General features: G+C 34.3%; 2 protein-coding genes across 2 annotated transcripts; one reads left to right on the top strand and one right to left on the bottom strand.

Moving 5' to 3' along the window:
- Window positions 1-464: 464 nt before the first annotated feature.
- LOC131606615 (putative calcium-transporting ATPase 11, plasma membrane-type) lies at window positions 465-12,717 on the bottom strand. Its single transcript, XM_058878811.1, has 7 exons — window positions 12,544-12,717; window positions 4,183-4,237; window positions 2,127-4,081; window positions 1,833-1,991; window positions 1,450-1,621; window positions 1,070-1,368; window positions 465-926 (listed from the first exon to the last, which is right to left on the bottom strand). The coding sequence occupies exons 1-7, from the start codon at window positions 12,715-12,717 to the stop codon at window positions 618-620; spliced, it is 3,123 nt and encodes a 1,040-aa protein (XP_058734794.1). The 3' UTR covers window positions 465-617.
- Window positions 12,718-18,521: 5,804 nt separating this feature from the next.
- LOC131604652 (uncharacterized) lies at window positions 18,522-20,493 on the top strand. The gene is made up of 3 exons (XM_058877083.1): window positions 18,522-18,756; window positions 18,847-19,361; window positions 19,465-20,493. Exons 1-3 carry the CDS (start codon window positions 18,522-18,524, stop codon window positions 20,491-20,493), a joined length of 1,779 nt encoding a protein of 592 aa, XP_058733066.1.
- The last annotated feature ends 667 nt before the right edge of the window (window positions 20,494-21,160 follow it).

Raw genomic sequence — 21,160 nt, 5'->3', positions numbered from 1 at the left:
ATATATTGCTTGTCCGCCACAATGACATATCTAGCTGAAAGTCTTCTTATCTTTCAGACTTCTGTTTCATCCTTTAGTAGTTGTTTATTTATCAACTATCTAATGATGGACGACATCCAACCTTTGCTAATATCTATCACTATTATTTGGGCGACTTCATATCTTATGTGCTAGGGATCTCTAATAAACAGGTTAAATGATTTTTATGATCAGTTGATTGAGTTTAATTTAAAAAAGTTTAAAATATAAATTATGAATTTATAAATTTATAATAAATTAATAAATTGTTTTTGTTGTTTATTATTATCGAAATTCAAATTCAAAATCAAACTCATTCAATTCTTTCACTTTTATCACGCCCAACTATTTCTAGTAGTTTAACTCAATGAACTATATAGCTAAATTTCTATTCAATAATCAATATGTATATGTTCCCTGCCAAACTAATGTTGATTATAAAAAAATGTGAATGGAGAAAAATGAAGTAGCTACTAGCTAGTACAGAGACATGAAAAGAGTGTCGTAGGAGAAGGAAAATAGAGTCTCTCTTTTATATGCTTTTAAAAGAATGCATGCAAGCAAGCTTATAGTAAACTGAATTGAAGTATCTATCATATTCATGCCAACTCTGGTCCACTGGGAAGCTGCTCGTAGCCATCGTGATGCGTTGCGACGTAATTTTTGACAGGAACAGGAATGCATTTTAAGACAACAGCTACTAGTAAACTTACGGCACCAATCATCACACTCATGAGCCACAAGTCACTACTCAGTGGCACTGTTTGAGCAAAAGCACCAAGAAATTCAACTATTATGATTTGAAAAAATATTGTTGCGGCCATTACTATCAGAAATATCCAGCTACTCAATAGGCCTCCGAAAACGTTTATTTTTTCCATGTCGCGGCTGTTTACCTCGTTGAATACCTGTTTAGTTCATAGATGGAATCGAAAAGTATGTTAAATAATGGCACAAATTGGAAAGTGTTTGCCCGTTTGCCTGCTATTTCAGTATAATTTTGAAAACTACTTGTTTGACAGAATAAACGTGCATTTAAGTAATGAAATACCTGGCAAAACACAAAGGTGTTGAATATGAATGTATTTAGAGTAATGGTAGCATCGGGTCCATTGAGGTTAAGAATATGTTCGCCGCGAAATTTAAGGACCAAAAGAACGATAGTTTGATAGAGACTCTGACCAATGATGTTCCTCCACATGACCCCGGTGATGAACTTGGCATTTCTTCCAATAGGTGGTCTCTTCATCAATCCATCATGGGGAGGTTCTGTAGCCAATGCCAATGCACCTAGTGTGTCCATTATCATGTTTACCCATAGCATTTGAACAGCAGTAAGAGGAGCAGAGCCTGTGATTCATTGAAATTGTGATTAAAATCATATTACAAGTTTTTTCAATGGTTTAGGCGAATTATGTTAATATGTACTACCTGATACACAAGCTGAAACAAAATTCAGCATGAGAGCTACAACATTAACTGTTAACTGGAACTGGACAAACTTTTGTATGTTAATATAAACAGAACGACCCCATCGCGTAACATTCACTATTGTGGTGAAGTTATCGTCCATCACAATCACATCCGCATTTTCTTTTGCTACCTGTTCGAGATCACAGTTAACATTTCTCAACTTATACAACATATTTTGCTTGTGCCTAACATTTTAACCTATATAGTATTGATACTTTTGATCGAAGACGTGTCACATGTCTTATACGTGTCTGTGTCTAACATCAACATGACCCTGATATATTTGGTTACATTCTATCAATTCTATTTTCTTAAATTACTAACTTTAGATTGCGACAAACCTCGGTTCCAGCAATACCCATAGCAAATCCAATATCAGCTTCATGCAATGCTGGAGCATCATTCGTCCCATCACCTGTTACTGCCACAACTTCTTTGAAGTCCTTTCTCAAATGAGTCACTAAGGTGTGCTTATCAAGAGGCAAAGATCGAGCCATTACCTACACACGCGTGAGCATTAACCAACCGTTATATAAAATGTACCTTAAAAACATTTATTCTAGTCCTAGGATTAAAAAAATAAAAATAAGAGAAATCCAATTTATTTTAGAGACAAAATGATTCGGTAACACAACCTGCAATTTAGGTATTATCTCTTCCATTTCTTGCTGAGTCTTGTTTCTGAAATCCGGTCCCTCTATGGCCAAACCATCTGTCAAAATACCACATTCTCTAGCTATAGCTTTAGCAGTGTTTATATTATCACCAGTTACCATTCTTACAGTGATTCCAGCTGCCAAACAAGTCTTAACAGCTTCTTTTACTCCAGGTCTCACTGGATCCTTGATTCCAATAATAGAAATTAGAGTATAGTTATCCTCAGGAATACTGCTACCACTTTCAGAAGATCCTTCAATATCCTTAAAAGCAATGCAAAGTGTTCTCAGCGCATCACAAGCAAAACCATTAATAACTTCATAGATGTTATTTCTTAGTTGTTCATTCAAATCAACAACTTTTCCTTCTGCATTAACAACTTTATCACACATTTTAACCACTATTTCTGATGCTCCTTTACAAAATGCTCTAGTTTTGTTGGTGCTATCCGGAAGAGAAACAAGAACCGACATCTTTTTTCTGTTTGAATTGAAAGGTTCAACTTTAATTATCTTATACTTGTCATTGTAAAACTTAGTATCACCTCCTAACATCAAACCAAATCCAAGCAATGCTGATTCTGTTGGAGTTCCCATCACCTTGTTCTTTCCATCTTCACCTTTAACAACCTCTGACGCAGTATTCTGAAATATGGACTGCAAAAGTAGATCAAATATCTCCACAGAAATTGATTTCTTCAACACGCTGTCATCGAAATTTCCGCTTTTAATTGCCTTAGTTTGTTCACAGATCCATATTTTGTCAACAACCATTTGATTTGTAGTCAATGTTCCAGTTTTATCAGTGCAAATACAACCAGCAGATCCCATTGTTTCGCATGCAGATAAGTGCCTAACTAGGGCCTTATCATTCATTAGTTTCTTCATTGCAAATGCAAGACTTAGTGTAACCGCTAAAGGTAACCCTTCAGGAACTGCTACAACTATTATAATAACAGCAGTAGCAAAGAAATTGAGAAGCTTAGATGCATCATCTAGAGACCATTTAGTGATACTATCATGAGATATTTTCACCAACAAAAACCTACCAGTTAGAACTAAGAATGTTACCAATGCAAAACCTAATCCTATCTTTCCGATAAGCGTAGCAACGCCGTTTAGTTTAACTTGAAGAGGTGTTTCATCGTCACCACCTTCATTCAAAGTTTCCATCAATCTACCCCATTCCGTCTTCATACCGACCGCAGTCACTAGCATCTTAGCAGAACCATCTTGAACTGTGGTTCCACATAAAAGAAAAGGCTTTTGTTTGTCAGCATTCACTGCTTCACTCTCGCCCGATAAACTTGATTCATCGATCAATAGACTAAAACCAGATATAAATAATCCATCTGCAGGAACTATGTCTCCTATCGCGAGATGAACTATATCTCCAACTACTAGTTCATGAATAGAAACCTTTTGTCTTCTACTATCTCTTGTAACATGAATACTTACATTTTTTTTCTCTTTATCCAAATCCTTAAATTGCAAAGACTGTTTATAGTCACTTAATGAAGTGACAAAAACAACTAAAATAATGCATAGTATGATTCCAACTCCATCATACATACCTTTCGGAAAACCTTCCGTTAAGATTCCAACACCGATTGAAACAACTGAACATAGAATAAGGATAATCAGTGTTAAGTCTTGCATTGCATCCCAAACAAACATCCAGAAACTTCTTGAGGGTTTCTCGGTATGACGGTTATGACCATAGATATCTTGTCTATGTTTTACATCGCTCGAACTCACGCCTTCTTGAAACAAAACTCGGACAGCTTTTGCTAATCCTTCAACTCCTTCATGATGTTCTAAACATTTAGAGTCATGGGATCTTACAATGGATGCTAATTCATCCGGGTTGATTCCAAAACCTGCATCTTGAATCTCTTTGGAGAGCATGTAATTACCAGTTTTTCGGGTTCCAGCTGAATGTGAGTGAGAAAGAAGGAAAAGAAAAGTGTAACAGAAGACAAGAAAAGAAAAGAGTTATAAAAAAGTGAAATGAAAGGTATTGAATGTAGTTTACCGGTTATAAAATGTAATGCTGCTTTTTGCACATAGAGAGCCACTCGTATCTTTTCCTGGTCAAGATAGTTAGAGCATATGCAAAGTGTGTTAGAGAGACAGATAATAAACGCATGTCATGCAACGTTTCGAAAAGTATAACCTCGTATCATTCCAAAAATGTAACATGTTTTTTTTTTTTTTCATTGAAATATATTTAAGTGACTTAGATCTCGAAAATACATTAGGGTCAAGCAATCCTAAGGATTAAAGAACACTTGAAAAGTTCTTGCATATGCATAATTTGAATCCATATTCATCTAAATATAAGTTACTATCCTTTATTTTCATACGTATTAAGAAATTATGGTATGAAAAAAAAATTACAAGAATTTTACAAAACTATCATTCATTATGCCAGTAGATTTTCTGGTGGATGACTCGGTAAGAAGGAAACATGTTTGTGTAGACTTGATAGGAGTTTTTCCACTGGTAAGATTGAGGAATGGAGGTTTTACAGTGGAACAAACAGCTTTTAAAACTGTTTTAAGTAAAGTGGTGAAACATGAGATAGCGTGTTCCGGCAATCAACACACATTCATACCGTATGTTTTAGACACTTTTAATTTTCTAGTATCAGAAGCAGCAATGGATCTTTTAAAGAGAATCCAAAAGCTTATAAATAACAATGTTGTATCTCGTAGATCTATGACTATAATTTTTAAGAAGATTGACTTCGTCATTTAAAAAGGAATAACGACGCTCATTATCTGTTTACCTTCTATTTCTGTATAATACTACTATTTAAAATCAAGTAACATTCAAAAAAGTAAATATTTAAATATAAAAAAATTAATTATATGAAAAAGATAAATTTAAAGAATTAAAGTTAAAGAGAATAATAAAAATCTAAAGATATAATTGAAAAACTAACATTAATGATTCTATAATATTTTAAAATAATTAATTTATAATTTAGTATAATGTGTTTTCCGAAAACATATATAATAACAACCAATTGTAACGACCAACCCAAGAGCAAAACAGCCTAAGTTAAAGTTTAGGTCTCAAAATTTAGAAAAAAAAATCTTAGAACAAATTAATTTAGTTCTAATGCTTTTATTAAAATTTATCTAGTAGTAATGAATTGTAGTGCAAACAGTTTATTAAATGAGTTGTGATAAGAATTCTTTAATTGAGTTGACCCAAAATTTAATATTGCTGAGTTATAATAGAGCACAGTTTTTTGGTACAAATATCTAATGACTTGTAACATTTATTGCTATTTTATTGTGTTCGGTTTTCACTTTTGAGCTTAAAGCATCGAGTTACTTTAGATCAGAATTCATAATGTTGTGTATGAAGAAATAAACTTTGGAAATATTGTTCTATCAAGAAGCTCTATAGTGCAAAAATGCAAATTATATTTGAATTTTGACATCAACATCGATCATGTAACAAAAGCAAAGGAAAAAACACTTTTAAATGAAACATGATATTGTGATAACATAACTCTTTATATTGATATGAATATTATAGTAAGTTAAAGAAATTAATAATGTTAGTGTAGGTTACTTCTTGTATCCCCTAGTTCATTATAATATTAAGTGTTTAAGCATTACAACTAAATTAATTTGTTCTAATTTATAATTTAGTATAATGTTTTTTCCAAAAACAAGTATAATAACAACTCGGCTGATTCAAAACATCATAAATGACAAAGAGTTTGATGAAGACCTTCAAGCGCAAAATATTCAGACTCAGATCAATCTGAACATAACACGTAATATACAAGACTCAGGAGGTTTGTAGAGGGAGATAGGAACATGACATATTTTCACAGGCTATCTAAGATCAAGGGTATAAACAAAAAAGATTGCTTTGATAATGGATGGGGACAGAGTTATTCTGGAAAATCATATGATTGAGCAACATATTCTAAATTACTTTACTTTGACCCCAAGGGTGGTCTCCTTAGAGGATAACGAGGCTCTCTACGAAATCTTGACTCCTTCCGAAGTTAGGGACATTATGTTTTCCATGAATGGCGATGTGTCTCCTTGTCAAGATGGTCTGGAGGTCAATTCTACCAAACTTACTATAATATTATGGGGTTGGATGTTACTTTAGAGGTGTGGTTCCTCTTTATTAACAAGAAAATCGAAGAGCCCCTAAATGCAAACATGATTATCCTGATTCTGAAAGTGAAGTGGGTGAATAATATGTCGAATTTCAGACCTATTTCTTTGGCTACCCTTATCTTCAAAATAATCACCAAAGTTTTGGTAGACAGGTGGGTTTATTAGCTGCTAGAATTATATCACACAACTAGCAGGTGTTCATTCTTAGGCGACATATTGATGATTGTGTGATCCTGGTGTTGGAAGTAGTTAATGTGTTGGACAAGAAAACCTGGGGATGCGATCTTATCTTGAAGATTGATATCAATAAAGAGTTTGATACTTTGGATTGAAGGTTTATCTTTTAGATGTTGGATACTTTTGGGTTTAACTTTGTGATTCAAAGCTGGATAAGCGAAATCTTACGCTCGAAGCAACTTTCTATTTAAGTCTATATGGTAATCCAATTGTATTTTATAACTGAAAAAGAAGGGTGCGAAAAGGGGACCTTTATCTCAATTACTATTTTGTATTGTCGAGGACGTCCACAGTCTTGATTTAACTAAAGCGGGTAACCAAGGCTTTTTTAAACACTTGCACTCAATAAGGGAGAGACACTCTCCATACATATTCTTTATGTCGATTGTATCATGATTTTGTGTTAAGTAAACAATAAAGCTCTTTTAGCAATTTAGAAGTTCTTCAAGGACTATGGAGAGGCATTAATGTAATTGATTAGTTTTAACAAGAGGAAGTTTATGTTGGAGCCATAGCCCTACAACGAGAAAGCAACAATCAAACCTAGTTAGGTTTCAACCAAGGGTCAATTCATTTTGAGTATCTAGGATGTCCAATCTTCAAAGGTAAACCGAGGAAAATTCACTTCCAGAAGATTGCTCATAAAATTTGGATGAGACTGACATCTTGGAAAGGTGTTTTGCTATATGTTATAGGAAGAGTATAACTTATTAAATCGGTCTTACAAATCATGTTGGTATATTCATTATGTATTTATAATTGTCCGGATAACGTGTTGGCTCACATGGATTGGTGGTTTAGAAATTCTATATGGAGAAGAGATATTCTCATCAGAAAATTTTGCACAGTCTCTTAGTCTGTACTGTGAAGGCACATAGGTCAGGGAGGTATATTATTGAAATGATCTAGGCAAATAAATTAGGCCTTAACACTAAAACTTACATGAGACTTTCTGAGATCTAAGAATGAGTTAGCGAATGTTTACATAGCTAGATATTTTCATAAAGGTGAGCCTTGTCGGTGTCACGTTAAGTCATCTATCTGGCTAGGGATGTCTTGCCACTTGATACTTATGATGGAGGGTTATATAGGAGAGGATGATATCATCAGCTTTTGAATGACAAGTGGTTGGGCGACCCGATTAGTGATATTTTGGAAATCGATCCCATGGAAATCTTGGAAACATAGAGGATTGAGTTGAAGGAAATAGATGGAGCATTTTGAACTTTATAATGCACAATTATCCAGAGACAACACATCGTATTAATTAGATACATGTTCCATAGGGCAACTTTCAAATCAGTTAGTTTGGACTCAATCGAGCAATGGTATGTTAACGACAAAAAACGAGCACATATATCGGTGAAACTCATGATGCTATTGAGTGGGAAAAGTTAATTTGGCAGTTGTTCATCACTTGATATACCTCAGAATCCTGACAGCAGTTTAGTAATGGGACCACTTAGGTTTACTTATGAACCTACTAACCATTCCAAATGAAAAGTAAATATCAGGTTTGTATTACACAAATACCTTAGAGAACCAACCAACTGTTTGAAGGTTGTAGCATCCACGTTCTCACCCTCAGGGTCATAATCCAATTTAAGATTGGTGTCTGAAGGTGTGACAACAGCCTTACAATTCTGCTGCTTAAATATCTTCAAAAGTTCAAGTACATACTTTAGCTTATGCAAAATTATGCCCTTCTCAGAGTACAATACCTCCATCCCTAGGAAGTATACCAGCTTTCCTAGGTCATTCATCTCAAACGCATTCATCATAATCTTCTTGAACTTTACTACCTCTTCAAAACAGCTACCTGTCAGCAATATGTCATCAACATAGAGACACACTAGAATCATATTGCCTCCAGAATGATGTAACTTGTACACCATCCCTTATTAATTCTTTTTTCACAAATCCAGGAGGTTGTGACACATATACCTCTTTTTGTAACAGACCGTTCTAAAATGCAGACTTCACATCCAGATGCAGTAGAGGAAAATTCCTATTTACATCTAAAACAATCACCAGTCTAATTGTTTCATGTCTAGCTATATACGCAAACAACTCAAAGTAATTTAGCCCAGGTTTCTCAAGAAAGCCTTTAGCCACTAGCCTTGCTTTGTGCCTTCCAGTTGATCTATCTAGCTTAAGCTTTATCTTGAAAACCCATCTGACATTGATGGCTTTCTTCTTGCCTGGAAGCTTAGTCAACTTCCAAGTCTTGTTTCTTTCGATAGCCTCAAAATATTCTTTCATGGAATTTAGCCATACTATCTTCTTGAGAGCTTCTTCAATACCCACGGGTTCAGAGTCTACTAACATGGCACACTAAATAATTTCTCCTTCAAAGCCTACTTTAGTGTCTTGCAACATGTCAAACTTTGCAAACCTTCTTGGTATTCGTCTGATTCTTTGTGGCCTCTGAATAATATCAGATGCTTGAGCATCTTCACAAATTGGATCGCCTTCATAAGCTCTTTCTTCAGAAGTTTCAACTTCAGAGTCATGACCAGCGTCAATGGTTGGACTACCTTCAGAAGCTCTGCCTTCAGAAGTTCCACCTTTAGAGTCATGATTAAAACCAGAAACATGATCATCTAAAGAAGCTTGTCCTCCAGAACCTACATCTTCGGAGTTTTCCCTTCCAGAAGCATGATCACCATCAGATTCAAAATCTGGATCAGAATTAGATTCACCATCTGACTCATCTTCAGAGTCTTCATAATCATCTCCTGACTCTAAATCTTCTTCAAAACTTTCAAGTTCCGGCTTATCTTCAGAAATGCATTAAGACTTGCTCCAATCCCATGCTTCTGACTCTTTTATAATGACGTCTCTGTTGACTTCAACTTTATTAGTTTCTGGACAATAAAGCTTGTAAGAACCTGTACTGTTGTACCCCACCAAAATCATTACTTTACTTCTATAATCCAGCTTCTGTCTACTAGCTTCTAGAACGTGTTAGTAATATACAGAACCAAAAACCTTCAGATGGCTAACACTTTGCTTATCTCAAGTCCACTTCTCTAAAGGAACAATTTTATTCATCTTCTTCGTTGGACACCTGTTGAGCACATACGCTGACGTGGCAACAGCTTCTCCCTACAAGATGTTAGGAAGCTTCTTCTCCTTCAGCATGCTTCTCGTCATATAAGGAAAAATATGGCTTCTTCTTTTAGAAATACCATTGTGTTGAGGAGTACAGGGAGCAGTAACCTCATGCTCAATTCCATTCACATCACAAAACTTATGGAATTCTGTAGAGTTATACTCACCTCCACCATCCGTTCTGAGAATTTTCAGCTTCTGACCATTCTGTTTCTCAGCCTTCACCTTGAACTTCTAGAATTCAGTAAACACCTCATGCTTAATCTTAATGAGTGTTACCCATGTAACTCTTGTAAACTCATCCACAAAAGACACAAAATATCTATTTCCTCCAAGTGAAGGTTTTGGAAATGGTCCACACACGCTAGAATGCACTACTCCCAAAGCATGTTTTGCTCTTGGGGCTACATCTAACCCAAATGGAAATTTGGGTTGTTAGCCTTTCATGCATACCTCACATGACTTCTTAGGCTTCACAAATATTCGGAAAGTCATGCACGAGCTTCTTATAACTCAAATGCCCTAGGCTTCTGTAATTCAGATGCCCCAACCTTTTGTGCCACAACTTACTATCATCTTCAGCGTCTTATGTACTAAGACATTCTGCATTCTATTTTAGCTATCTCCACATTCATCTTGAATGTTCTGTTGCTTCCCTATTCAGATTCCATAACCAGCTTCTGATTGGAATTATACAACTTCAAGAGATTTTCCTTCATGATAACTGAAAAAACCTTTATCAATGAGCTGACCTACACTCATCAGATTGCTCTTAATTCCTGGAACATACCAAACATCCTTGATTATAACAGTCTTCCCATTTCTCACTTTAAATTTAACATTTCCCATACCTTATACATTAAGGTACTTATCATCAACACATACGATCTTTGTCCTCCTTCTAGAGTCAAAATCTATCAGCCATTGTTTTCAATCAAGTGATTTGAACAGCCAGTGTCCATATACCACCAATCGGCCAAACACTTTCCATCAGACTCAGAAGCCATCGATAGCACAAGTTCATCATCAGAGTCTCCTCTAGCTATATTTGCTTCTTCTGATTTCCTTCCCTTATTTGACCACTAGTCTTTAGAAAATTGGTCAAACTGCTTACAACAGTAACATTGAACCTTCTTCTTGTCAAACTTCTCATTTCCCTTCTGATGTTTCTTCTCATCAGAAGTAGAGGTTTCTGACTTCTGGAATCTACGACCATCTCTCTTCTTAGTTTTTGACCAAGAATGCTTCTGGTCCTTCTTGACAAAAGAAGCTTTCAGAGCCTACTTAATCTCCCTCTTAGAGGTTCTTTCAGTATGACGCAACTCTTGCGCCTATAGATTGCTTTGCAGCTCTTATGTTCTCATGGTGTCCAGATCTTTATAATGTTCAATTGCTACAACAATATAATCAAATTGAGAAGTAAGAGACCTCAATACCTTCTCTATGATTACTTATTCAGAAATAGTTTCTCCACAAGCTTTCATCTTATTGGTGATCAGTATCATTCTGGAGATGTACACAAATACCTTCTTGTTGTCCTTCATGTTGAGATTCTCATGCTGCTTTCGTAAGGACTGAAGCTTCACCTTTTTCATTGATGCGCACCACCATAACACCTAACCAGTGTGTCACACGCAGCCTTCGCCGTCGTCGAATCAGCGATTTTCTCAAACATGTTCACATATACACACTGATGGATGTAGAACAACACCTTTTGATCTTTCTTCCTTGGGTCACACTAAGCATTTCTCTGCGCATCAGTTGCATTTTCTAGAAGTGCAACTAAAGCATAACCATCGTTGGCGAGATCAAGAACATCTTGAGCGCCAAACAACACGCATTTGAATCATCCAACGATTCCAGTTCTTACCATCAAATACTGGAAGTTTGATGCTCAGACTACTGTTTCCGTTCATCCTCAACCTTGTGCAAGTCACTCAGATCTCACCAAACACAGTGTTTCCCAATTCCGCAGAATCAAAAAATGTGATTCTGTTACAATTTCTTTCAAGATTCAACACGAATTCAAGAAATGATATCAATCACACAACATCTCACCGTTCACTCGTGTTTCCCGTGTATCCCTGTGGTTCTGAATCGGAGCTCTAGATACCAATTGTTAGTGCACAAGGTGATGAGAGCAAAATGAATATTATTTAATGCTCTGCAATGACGGCTACAAAAGCGGTAAGAAAGTGAGTGAGAAATTAATGACAACTACTTGTCTATTTATACACAAAAAAACTAGGACTACATAGGCAACATACTAAAAATACTAAATAACACAATATTATGTTTTATTTAAAAAATAAAAAAAACTTTGCAACTCTCTATTTTATGCTCACTGCTTTACACAATATACATATGTCATTTTAACTTAAAATTTTATTTCAAATTATATTATTATTGAATTTATTTATTTTTAATTCATTTTTCTTGATAACTAAACAATTACAAATAACACAGATGTTAAGGAAGCTACTTTAACGTGAAAATTTAAGGAAGCTACATATTCCTGATTTTCTTTTGTTAATATCTAAAATTATCATCTTTACAAAGATATATTTTGAGATGTTAACTCTTAAAAAGAATATGAAATAGTTATGATTTCCCACTGTTTCTAATTACAAGAGGCATTGTCATCGCGTTTATATCACTCGAATTTTGCCGTAACTATACCAATTTCCTCAGTTTTGTATAATCTCTAACAACTTAAAAATAAAAACAAAATCGTAAATAAATTAAAACTATTTAGATTTCGATCTCTAACATAAACAGGTTTGGAGAGTGGATTACATAGATAATTGGATCAAAAAATGAACAATGATTATCTATAGTAAAAAAAAAATTAATTTAATATAAAAAGTGAAAAGAAGAGAAGAAATGATAACCTGGAGTTTCTTGCGTTTTTGTTCGGCGTCGGCACGTTGGGCGAGATTGGCAACCCATCGGAAGCGACGGCGGGGGTTCTTGACGACGGAAACGGCGGATCTCCATCGGAGTTGAGCGTCTTCGGAGGGTCGTTTAGGTTGCACGTAAAAGTTTTCTCTCAGGTATTTCTCCATTACTGTCTACCCACTCACTAAGCTTCACGATCACTCTCTTCTTTCTATTATTATCATAATATTATCATTAATATTATTATCATCTTGTTACTTGTTGTTATTGTTTGTTATTTTTATTAATTACAAGAAAAATAAAAGGGACGTGAAGAAACATTCAAGTGTTGCCGAAAATTGCTGAAATAACGGGACACATTCTTGTGGTCTCTATACTAGAGAAGAAGAGAAAAAATCCTTGTTGTGCATTTTTCATCTATTATTCAGCATGTTTTATTGACTTTTTTTGTGTGTGTAAAAGATTGACCGTTTTATATCTTCACTTGTGATACATAATTTATTTATTAAAAATAATCTATAATTTTTTTTATTATATTTAAAATTATTTTCACTATAACAACAATATTTTGTAAAAAAAACACTATGATAATTTAAAACATGGTTAACCCATATAAGAGAAAAGGCTACTATTCTCCGTAGAAACAAAAAGCAAATATTTATTTTTGTATATAAGATCAAATACCACCGATACAATCCTCTATAAAATTTGTATTTAATTTACAGGAGTATTAAGAAATTTGAGATTGAAAATACTTTAAAATATTTATCGCAAAAAGTGCAAGAAAAATATAGGGTTTCATGAATCTTTAAATAAAACATGAGTTTTAACTTTAATACAACATTTTTATAACATCAATCAATGAAACTCTTATAAAATTTAAAAGATATTGACTAAGTTCGAGTTTATGGAAAAAAAAAATATAAATATTTTATTAGTAGAAAACTTATGCGGACGCACGAGTAAAAACATTTATATCTTAAATTGGCTATTTGAAAAGAAATTAAAGTTAACGAAAAATTTAAACATGGAAGGATTAGACATTAAATTATAGACATAAATGGTTCATAAGTCATTAATCGTCTCATTATTAAGAGATATATTTTCTTTGTTTTTCTTTTTATTCGGAACTAAATGGTCGTGTCTCATGTCACTTCACAAAAATTTACTTAACCATTAGTATAAACTTAAATTCTATGTGATCGCTTATGTTACTAGAAATGATCAACGTGATTAAAAACTATTAAAAGTGATATCTTATTAATTAAAGTTGTTAAGTCATTGAAGTATATTTTGGAGGCAAAATTAGGGTTATTTGAGTAATTTTATTTATTAATATTTATTTATTATTAATAGTCAAAATTTTATTGTTATTGATTATTATTTTCATATTCCTACTTCATTGCTAGCTTTCTATGTATATAGCCCGTTCATTTTAAGTAGGACATTACTCATAATGTTTAATTAATTTATTAAAGTGGTAAATAATAATAAATAATTTTCCACCACTAATATTTTTCTATTCATTAATTAATAAAAATCAATTTACTTAATTAATTAAAAAAATAATAGCATGTTCCTTTTAAGTAGGGCACTACTCATAATATTAAATTAATTTATTAAAGTGGCAAATAATAATTAATAATTTTTCACCACTAATATATATCTATTCATTAATTAATAAAAATTAATTTACTTAATTAATTAAAAAAATCAAAAAGTTTCTATAACAATTACTTATTAGTAGGAAGTTATTACCCATCCATTTTTTTTCTTCTAACCTACCTATTTCCCATCACTTTATAAGGAAAGATGAAATCAATTCTATATAACCCTTCTTTTCAATGTGCTATTGTCATTTCTTACGTTTCAATAAATTTTATATTCTATATTACCCTCCTTCAAAATAGCTATTTACAAATGAATATAATCTTTTTAATTTGTCTTCATTTGAAGATTTTGTGATAATAGGGAGAATCAACATGTGATGGATGAAGAATTTCCAAATAATAATTAATAATTTTCCACCACTAATATTTATCTATTCATTAATTAATAAAAATTAATTTACTTAATTAATTAAAAAAATCAAAAAGTTTCTATAACTATTACTTATTAGTGGGAAGTTATTATCCATCCATTTTTTTTCTTCTAACCTACCTATTTCCCATCACTTTATAAGGAAAGATGAAATCAATTCTATATAACCCTTCTTTTCACTGTGCTATTATCATTTCTTACGTTTCAATAAATTATATATTATATATTACCCTCCTTTCAAAATAGCTATTCACAAATGAATATAATCTTTTTAATTTGTCTTCATTCGAAGATTTTGTGATAATAGGGAGAATCAACATGTGATGGATGAAGAATTTCCATATAAAATTATGCTATTTTTTAAATTATGTTGTTAAATTATTATAGTATACAATTCATTACATTGTTGAGTTTTTCTATTTTAACAATTTATTATATTTAATTTTTCTTCTTTGAATGTTTATTTATATTTTGTTGTATTAGTCTCATTTTCCTTTTTTTAAACTGTAATTAAATTAAGTGATTTAAGTTTTGATATATACATGTTTTACTGATTTGTATAGGTGTCACACAATTTACTTATATGAGGAATATTGATGTACATATTTTATTGATTTGTATAGGTGCACAACACAATTTACTGTAGAATATTGATGTCTTTACATTGTCCACAATACTATAAAAATAACAAAATTAGCTTGGAGTGATTGACCACTAGAATACTTCACCGATATAGCATAGAGAGGCCACTATATCAAGATAATGATACAAAACCAAAATCAGCATATAACTTTTATTATCCACATGAATGTTCTATAAAAGTACTCTAAATATAATGACAGAAATATTTCTATGCTTATATTTTTTTCTATTAGTTTTGTTTTTTTATGCCTATAGGAATCTTCATTTCAGAAATGAAGGAATTGAAGAAGAAATTAAGGTATTTTTTGTAATTTTCAATGTTTCTTATTATTTAATCTTATTTATTTATTATTATTTTAAAATTCTTTTGACTCAATCAATATTTCTTCTCTTTATTCATAGCTACGTTGGTGGAAGTTAAAATATTGTCTTAACTCTCTGTCCATGTTTATAGATATATAAGTTGAGAAGTTATCTATTTTTCTTTTAATTCTATGTTTTTATATTAATATGTTACTGAAATGGTTTTTGGATTTTACTTACCTAAGTAATGATTTTTATTTGCATAAAAACCATAGCTTTATAGCTCATGCAAGCAATAACATCTTAAAAAGTGTTTTACTTTAAACATATTATTATACTATTTACAGCAAAATATTGTGTACTCATTATATATATATATATATATATATATATATATATATATATATATATATATATATATATATATATATATATATATATATATATATATATATATATATATATATATATATATATATATATATATATATATATATATATATATATATATATATATATATATATATATATATATATATATATATATTGGTATATAGGTTACTTAAGTAGGTATTATAGTGTCTTCTATAGCTTTTAGAAGCCTAAATTCATTTAAGCATCTTTTATATCTTTTTCTCTCAAGTGTTTAGATCGATATTAGGATGCATAGATAAAAGATATTTGAAGTTGTATGGTGTTGTCTTTTTAGATTGTGATTATACATTTTGAGACAATTTGATAATGTCAAGATAATTTTTTATCATTAAGAAGACTGACTTGAAACTTTATAGATAGTATTGTATATGAGTTTGTGGTATTTATGATGTTTTTTTTTGTTCTACTTATAATAGAATATTTAGAGTTTTACTTGCCTTTGCCTTTGTTATCTTTTATCTTATTAAAATTAGCTTCTTCTTTTTTTCTCTCTCTTTATTTTCATGTTTCATTAGTTAATAAATTATAATCTAAAGAAACCAACAAAACAAACTATTTTTTTAGCACTATCTAGCCTTTTTTTTTTGGTTTTTCATTCGTTTCATTTTTTAGTACATTATAATATTTAGGCTTAATAACACTTTTCGTCCTCGTATTTTGATCAACTCACGATTCTGGTCCTTCATTTTTAAAACAGCACAAAGCAGTCCCTGTACTTGCCTAAAGTATGTAAAACTGATCCTAACCCCCATTTCCACTCCAAAAAAGCTGATGTGGCCAGATGTTTAATGAAGTGGCATTGCATATGTGGAAATTTAAATTATTAATTCATTAAAATAATTGATTGTAATTAATTTATTAATTCACAAGTAAAATATCAATCCTAATCTCCTCAAATAGAATCAGTGTGCTAGTGTTCCTCGTCTGACCCTTCTTGTTCCCAGTCTCTCTTGTTCTCGTCTCTGTGCTTATTCCATCTTCCATCAAGGACAACAATGGGTGCAAAAGGAAATGAAAAGTACTGTATGTGTAGGGTTTTTCTTGTTCGTGCTATGTGCTATGTCCTTAGGGTTTTTGTTGTTCGTATTCTGTGCTTAGGTTTTTTTTTGCTTTGTTTGTGATATGTGTAGGCCAAGTGAATCCCAGAGGTTGAGGCTACGTATCAACCATGGGGGTAGATTTATCTTCTTCCCTGTCAAATTGTATGTTGAGGGTCTAGTTTATGAGATGGATGAAGCGTTTGATGTTGATTTTGCAAACTATAAAGACTTTAGAGCAGAAGTGCTACATCTTGGGTATGCCAACTTCAAGTGTTTGTGGTACCAGTATCCAAAGCTATCATTTCAGACTGGACTTAAGCCTCTAAACACTGATGATGACGTCTTAGAGTTAATTTCATATGCAAAAGGGTATAATGTAGTAGACATTTTTGTTGAACATGTAGTTGATATTCCTGATATAGTTGAAGTTGGTGATGAAGGACCGTTGGGGGATGAGATTAGGGATGAAGAAGTTGAAGAAGTTGTTATGGAGGAGGTTAGGGCTGAAGGTGTCAGGGAAGAAGGGGTTAGGGATGAAAGGGTTAGGGATGAAAGGGTTAGGGATGAAGCTGATAATGAGGGGGTTAGGGATGAAGGGGTTAGGGATGAAGCTGATAATAAGGGGGTTAGGGATGAAGCTAATAATGAGGGGGTTAAGGATGATGCTAATAATGAGGGGGTTAGGGATGATACTGATAATGAGGGGGTTAGGGTTGCTCCTGAGAATGAAGGGGTTAGGGATGACGCTGATAATCAGGATGGTTATGTTAGTGAAAAAGATGAAGACTGTGTTGCAAGTGATGAAGAAAGTGAAGATGACTCTTATATAGGTGTTGATGGAGCAGAATGGGATTGGACAAGTGAAATACCTGTTGAGGGTGGAAGCATGAGTGAAACACAAACTATTGATGAAGAGTCTGACCAAGATGAAAGTGACTTACACACTCCTGTTGAGAGTGATGATGAAATTGTTCAGAAAAGGATTTTTCCTACTTTCAAAGTTCCTGAAAATGATGAAGCAAGGAAGAGATCGAAAAGCAACCAAGAGATTGTTTGGTGAAACCAAGAGATGGAGTGATGATCACTTTAGGCAGGGAGGACCTCTGTTTTATACCATGATGGAGTAGTACTTGAATCTGTTTTAAGACCACCACCAGAATTGTTGGATGGGGTCTCTGTTTCCTTGTGTTGAATAATGTTATTTGTGTATGAACTGATTTTCTCTGAGAATTTGTCTTGATTGAAAGTGAAATGTCTTTTGCTTATACTTAATGCTTGTCCCTTTATCATGTTGTTATTTATTCTTGACCAATAATGAAATTTTGGATACTCTGAAAATGACACATCACCTTATATGCACACATGCACATCATACATATGTATATCATGCACATGCACAAAAACAGGTACACCAGATGGTATTCTTTGTTTGACTGATCAGATTTTCTCTTACAGCAATTGCACCTCCACCTACACATCGCTATTATACAAGGGCTAATCAATCACTACAAATGGATCAGTTAAGGGATGACCTTATCAAGATAAGAGCTCAAGTTACTTCTCAGATGGCTCAATTCATGGAGGTCATGCAAGGCATGGCTAATCGCCAAGAAGAGCTCAGAATTCGGATGGACACAGTTGCTCGGGTTGTTGCGGACCCCCCGCAAGGAAATCCTGCTGATATCTGTGTCAATGGTGAACCTATGAACGGAGTACCTGATGTAATTCCTCCTGGTGTCAATCAAGGTAATCCTCGTGGGCCTCCTTAGCCTACTCCTGAAGGACAACCGACACAACAAATCAGAAGGACTGCTTCTATCCCCGTGTTGGAAGAAGACCGACACGAGGATCTATTCCCTGAAAGTGAATGGGGACTTCCACCTGATGCTGGAAGGATGTTTAGAGGTTTGGAGGAAAGGATGAGGGCCATGGAAGGCCAAGGACTGGGGATGGACATAAGTGATTTGGGACTGGTTCCTGGCGTCCGCGTGCCACCGAAGTTCAAGGTACTTGACTTTAACAAATACAAGGGGAATACTTGTCCTAAGACACATGTCCAAGCTTACTATCGCAAAATGCATGTGTACTCCGAGGACGAAGAACTGTTGATGCACTTCTTCCAAGATAGCCGGACTGGGGCATCCCTGGAGTGGTACATGAGATTAGAGAGAGCTCACATCCGAAGTTGGAGGGATCTAGTTGAGTCCTTCATAAAGCAATATCAGTATAATGTTGACATGTCACCAAATCGCACTCAGTTGCAAAATCTAGCCCAGAAAGCTAATTATTCCTTCAAGGAATATGCGCAGAAGTGGCGCGAGCTGGCAGCTAGAGAAGGAGATGATGGACATGTTCAACAATACTCTGGAGGGCCAATATTACTCCGCCTGCTCTGCATCCTTGAGCTTCGCCGATTTGGTTATGAATGGTGAACGAATTGAAAGTGGAATTAAGGCTGGTAGAATACAGAATATAGGTGTTGCTAGTTCCTCCTCTGGGGCTGGTGGAAAGAAGCCATACAATGGATTTGCCAAGAAAAGAGAGGGCGAAACAAGTGCTGCCTACCATGGTAAAGGCAAGAGCCATGCTTATCAACAAGTAGCCGCTGTGACTATACCAAATGCACCTTTCCACCAATATCAGCAGCGAGGGTATCCTCCACGTCAATATCAACAACAACCAAAAGTGCCAGAAAGGGTTTTTGATCCGATCCCGATGACCTATGCACAAGTATTGCCATATCTCCTCGATTTGAAGTTGGTCCAATTGAGGACTCTGGCCACTCCCGCTAAGTTGCCTGCTAATTGGGATGCCAACGCAAGATGTGAATTCCACTATGGGGCGCCTGGCCATAACATTAAAAATTGTAAAGCGTTGAAGCATCAGATTCAAAATCTTATCGACTCTAAGGACATTGAGTTTACTCCTACTCAAGGGCCTAATGTTGTTCAGAATACTATGCCTCCCCATGGAGCTCATGCTCCGAATGCTATTGATGTTGTTAAAGATGCTCTCCTAGTCAAGAATGTGATCGAACTGGGCTCTCTGTTTCCGTTATTGAAGAAGGAATTGTTAAGGATGGGCCTATACTCTGGTTGTGGAGAATTTTGTGTTGATTTCCTGGCTAATTCCTCGGCTTGTGATAATTTGAAAAGTGGGGTCCAACAGTTGATATATAGTGGGTATCTAAAGTTTGAGCGTGTGCGACATCCTGAAATGGGTGAGAACGAAGTCAATGTGGCATCCATTCCGTATACTCCTTCCAAGATTCCAATTCATGCCGGAGCACCTCCTTTGGTTATTACATTGCCTGGTCCCGTCCTATATACCAGTGAAAGAGCAATCCCATGGAATTATGAGGCAAAAGTTTTCTACCAAGGGGCCAAGTATGAGATCAAATTGCCGGTTGAGAAAGAAGATGTGGATAACTTTGTTGGCATTGGGAGAATGACAAGGAGTGGTCGTATTCTCAATCCTCCCTAGAATGCTCGTGACGATAATGCTGAAGCTCTAGCTCAGGCTAATGGGAAAAGAGTGGTAGAAGATATAGTGGATCAGGGGCAAAGCTCTAATTCTGAAGATACTGTGGCCAAGGAAATGGAAGAGTTCCTAAAGATCATCAAGAAGAGTGAGTATAAAGTGGTGGACCAGCTGAGTCAAACTCAATCAAAGATTTCGATCTTGCAGTTGCTCTTATGCTCGGAGACACATCGAAATGCTCTGTTGAGACTTTTAAGTACTTCCTTTGTCCCTCCGGAGATCTCAGTGAACCAACTTGAAGGGGTGGTTTCAAGCATCAACGCTGGTAATGGATTGGGGTTCATTGACGCTGACTTGCCCTCTGAAGGTAGAAACCACAATAGAGCTTTGCATATATCAGTGGAGTGTAAAAGGACTGTGCTATCACGTGTTCTCGTGGATACTAGATCTTCTTTGAATGTATTACCGAAGTCTGCTTTAATGAGGCTAGATTATTCTGGCGTCGAGATAAGGCCAAGTGAATTAACAGTGAGAGCTTTTGATGGTTCAAAGAGATCAGTGTTTGGGGAAGTTGGCTTGCCAATAATGATAGGCCCTCAGCTCTTTACCATTACTTTCTTTGTGATGGATATACACCCGTCTTACAGTTGTCTCCTAGGACGTCCATGGA

This window comes from Vicia villosa, linkage group LG5, assembly GCF_029867415.1.
Source record: "Vicia villosa cultivar HV-30 ecotype Madison, WI linkage group LG5, Vvil1.0, whole genome shotgun sequence".
In the NCBI taxonomy this organism is placed as follows: domain Eukaryota; kingdom Viridiplantae; phylum Streptophyta; class Magnoliopsida; order Fabales; family Fabaceae; genus Vicia; species Vicia villosa.
The sequence above is the reverse complement of the archived record's forward strand: the minus strand, read 5'-3'. Positions and strand labels throughout refer to the sequence as shown.